This window comes from Sturnira hondurensis, unplaced genomic scaffold, assembly GCF_014824575.4.
Source record: "Sturnira hondurensis isolate 20B ecotype Veracruz unplaced genomic scaffold, ASM1482457v3 Scaffold0024020, whole genome shotgun sequence".
Classification (NCBI taxonomy): Eukaryota; Metazoa; Chordata; class Mammalia; order Chiroptera; family Phyllostomidae; genus Sturnira; species Sturnira hondurensis.
Window position 1 is genome coordinate 1 of NW_028096651.1, and position 2,696 is coordinate 2,696.

The window sequence follows — 2,696 nt, forward strand, 5'->3', positions numbered from 1 at the left end:
CTTGGGCCGACAACCAGGCCGGTTGGTTGGGCCGGTCGGTGGGGGTGGGGGTCGCGACCGGGCCCGCGGGGCTCACCATCCTCGCTCTGGTTGTAGTGCGCGCGCAGCTGGTTCACGTTCCCTTGGTTAATCTGGGCCTGGCGCTGGCAAACCTCCGTGCGCTCCTTCCAATAGCCCGGCGTCTCCTGCTCCACCCACGGCTGCTCCATCCACGGTGCCCGCGGCTCCAGCCTCGGGTTCGGGGCGTGGCTGTCGAACAGCGTGATCTGGGTGTCGTCCAGGTAGCTGACGACGAGGTACCGGTTCTTCCTGGGGCCCGGTCCGAACACCGCGGTGTGCAAATATATCAGGGTGTGCGTGCCTGGGGGTGGGGAGCATGCGTGTCCACGTGTCCGCGGTCCGGCCGGAATGGGCAGGGGCCGGGGCGCGGTTAAAGGGAGCNTCTGGTCGGGAAGTTCAGGAGACGCGCCTTCCCCGGGGCCTGCGCCCCCGCGCGTCTCCTGGCTCCTGCCCCGCAGAGGCCGTCCCCTCCCGACCCCCCACTCACCCGCCCAGGTCTTGGTCAGGGTCAGGGCCCCCGAGAGCAGCAGGAGCAGAGGTCCGGGATCCATGACCAAAACCCAGATAGTTTGGAGAGAATGAGTTCCGGTTCTCTGCGAAGTCATTAAATTCGGAACCATCTTGACGCTGATTGGCTTCTTTAGAGCCCAGTTACCCAATTGGGGTGAGAACTTTGTACTGTGTCACCAGTATCCAGGCAGAAGTACCCGCAAGAGGAAGAAGGGAAACAAGAGAGAAGACCCCTGAGCCCTGAGCGTCCCCGCCCCAGGCTCAGTCCTCAGGCGGAGACCCTAGGAGCCCGGCCTGGGGACCGGGGACTCTGCGCTGAGCCCTTCTGGTCCACGGAGAGGTCTCTGTCCTGCTGTCTCCCTGAGTCCCGGCCCACGTGCTGTTTTATTCAGCGACTGTCAAAACATTTTGGTGTCAGAACATCTATAGAGTCTTACGAAATAGGGAGAATCCCCAAAATGATTTTGTTTGTGTGGGTTATAGCTATCAATATTTGCCATACAAGGAAGAAAAGAGTTTGAAATTTTTAACTCCATTGAGAATAATATTAATAACCTATGTTAAGAGAAATAATGTTTTTTATGAAAAATAACTATTTCCCAGATATACCAGATCATGAGAAGAATGAATCTACTTACATTTTACATTTTTTGCAAGTCTCAGTTCTTGTCTGTATTATGAGAAGTCTGCTGGATTTTCACATATGCTTCTGCATTAAATATTTTTGTTGTTGCAGTATGTAGTAAAATATTCAGCCTCACACAGATATGTAGGAGGAGCATTTACAGACATTTTCAGATAAGTGTGGATATTAAGCTTTGATAGTTCACTGAAGCTTCGCCAGTGGTAGTTCCTGAAAATCTCTGCAAAGTGGAACCTGAAACTACACCATTGAGTGTTTCCTACTCTGTTACGTTACTTCTGTGGCTCTTGTACTGATGCAGGATTATTGGAAAGTGATGCATCGTCTCCCTAAGTGAGAGAGATCTCCCAGTGCTGGTGCATTTAATGACACATCACAAAAATCACACTTGTTAACGTTCCCACAGACCCCACTGGAAACGGTCCTCAGCTCTGGGAAGCCGTCTGGCTGCCCTGGGGAGACACACGTTTGCCAAAACCCTGGGTTTCCTCTGAGAGCTTCCATTCCATCCAGACAGCAAGTGCTGTCAGGTGCCCACTGCCCGTTGACTTTCCTTGAGGGAGAAGCTCCCGTTCATTGGAGAGAGTGTTGGCCAGGTCACCTCACCTCAGTCATCACAGCTTCTGTGTCTCTCATTCTCTTACGTGAACTTGCTGTTCCTGAAAGAGGCCGACTCAGCCCTCACAGGTCACTTTCCTGGGCTCCTGACACTTGGGAATGGAGCAGGAGTGTGTTTGTGCACTTTCCTGGTCATTGTGGGAGATATTTTATTTTTTGTTCCCCATTTTCACTAAGGACAGTTAGAAAATTAATACATTTGTATAATTAATTCCACATATATCTTCCTTTTAATATTTTTATTTTGAATTACAGTTGATCTACAATATTATATTAGTTTCTGGTGTGTAACTCTGTGATTAGACATTTATATAACTTACAAAGTCATTCCCCCAATAAATCTAGTACCCACCTGACACCATATGTAGTTATTACAACATTATTGACTCTGTTCCCTGTGCTGCGCTTTCCTTCCTGGTGACTGTTCTGTAACGACCTGTGTGTACTTCTTAATCTCTTCTCCTTTTTCACCCAGCCCCCTAGTCCCTATCCCGTCTGACAACCATCAGCCTGTTCCCTGTGTCTGTGAGTCTATTTCCGTTCTGCTTGGTTACTTTATTTTTTAGACTCCCCATGCAGGCCCAATCATCCGGCATCTGTCTCTCTCTGTCTGATTTGTTAAACTCAGCACCACACCCTCCATCATGTAGTTGCCAATGAGAGATTCCATTGTTCTACTGTGTGTGGCTTAGTCGAATTTTGCTGGGTGTGTGCACTGCTTCTTTATCTCACCATCTGTTCACAGACACCTCGGCTGCTTCCCTGTCTGCCTTTTGTAAATAATGCTGCAATGAACACAGGTATGTGTGCGATGCATCGTTTTGGTTTAGTGATTTGGGTTCTTCAGATAAGTCCCCGGAAGCAC

The 2,696-nt window shown here is 49.8% G+C and overlaps 1 protein-coding gene across 1 annotated transcript; it reads right to left on the reverse strand.

Annotated features, from left to right (window-relative positions):
* Nucleotides 1-11: 11 nt before the first annotated feature.
* On the reverse strand, nucleotides 12-658 carry LOC118981335 (class I histocompatibility antigen, Gogo-C*0202 alpha chain-like; the record flags this gene model as incomplete). The annotated part of the gene is made up of 2 exons (XM_037038024.1): nucleotides 548-658; nucleotides 12-361 (listed from the first exon to the last, which is right to left on the reverse strand). Coding segments are annotated over exons 1-2 (414 nt in total), but the record flags the coding sequence as incomplete, so codon positions are not given.
* Between the last annotated feature and the right edge of the window lie 2,038 nt (nucleotides 659-2,696).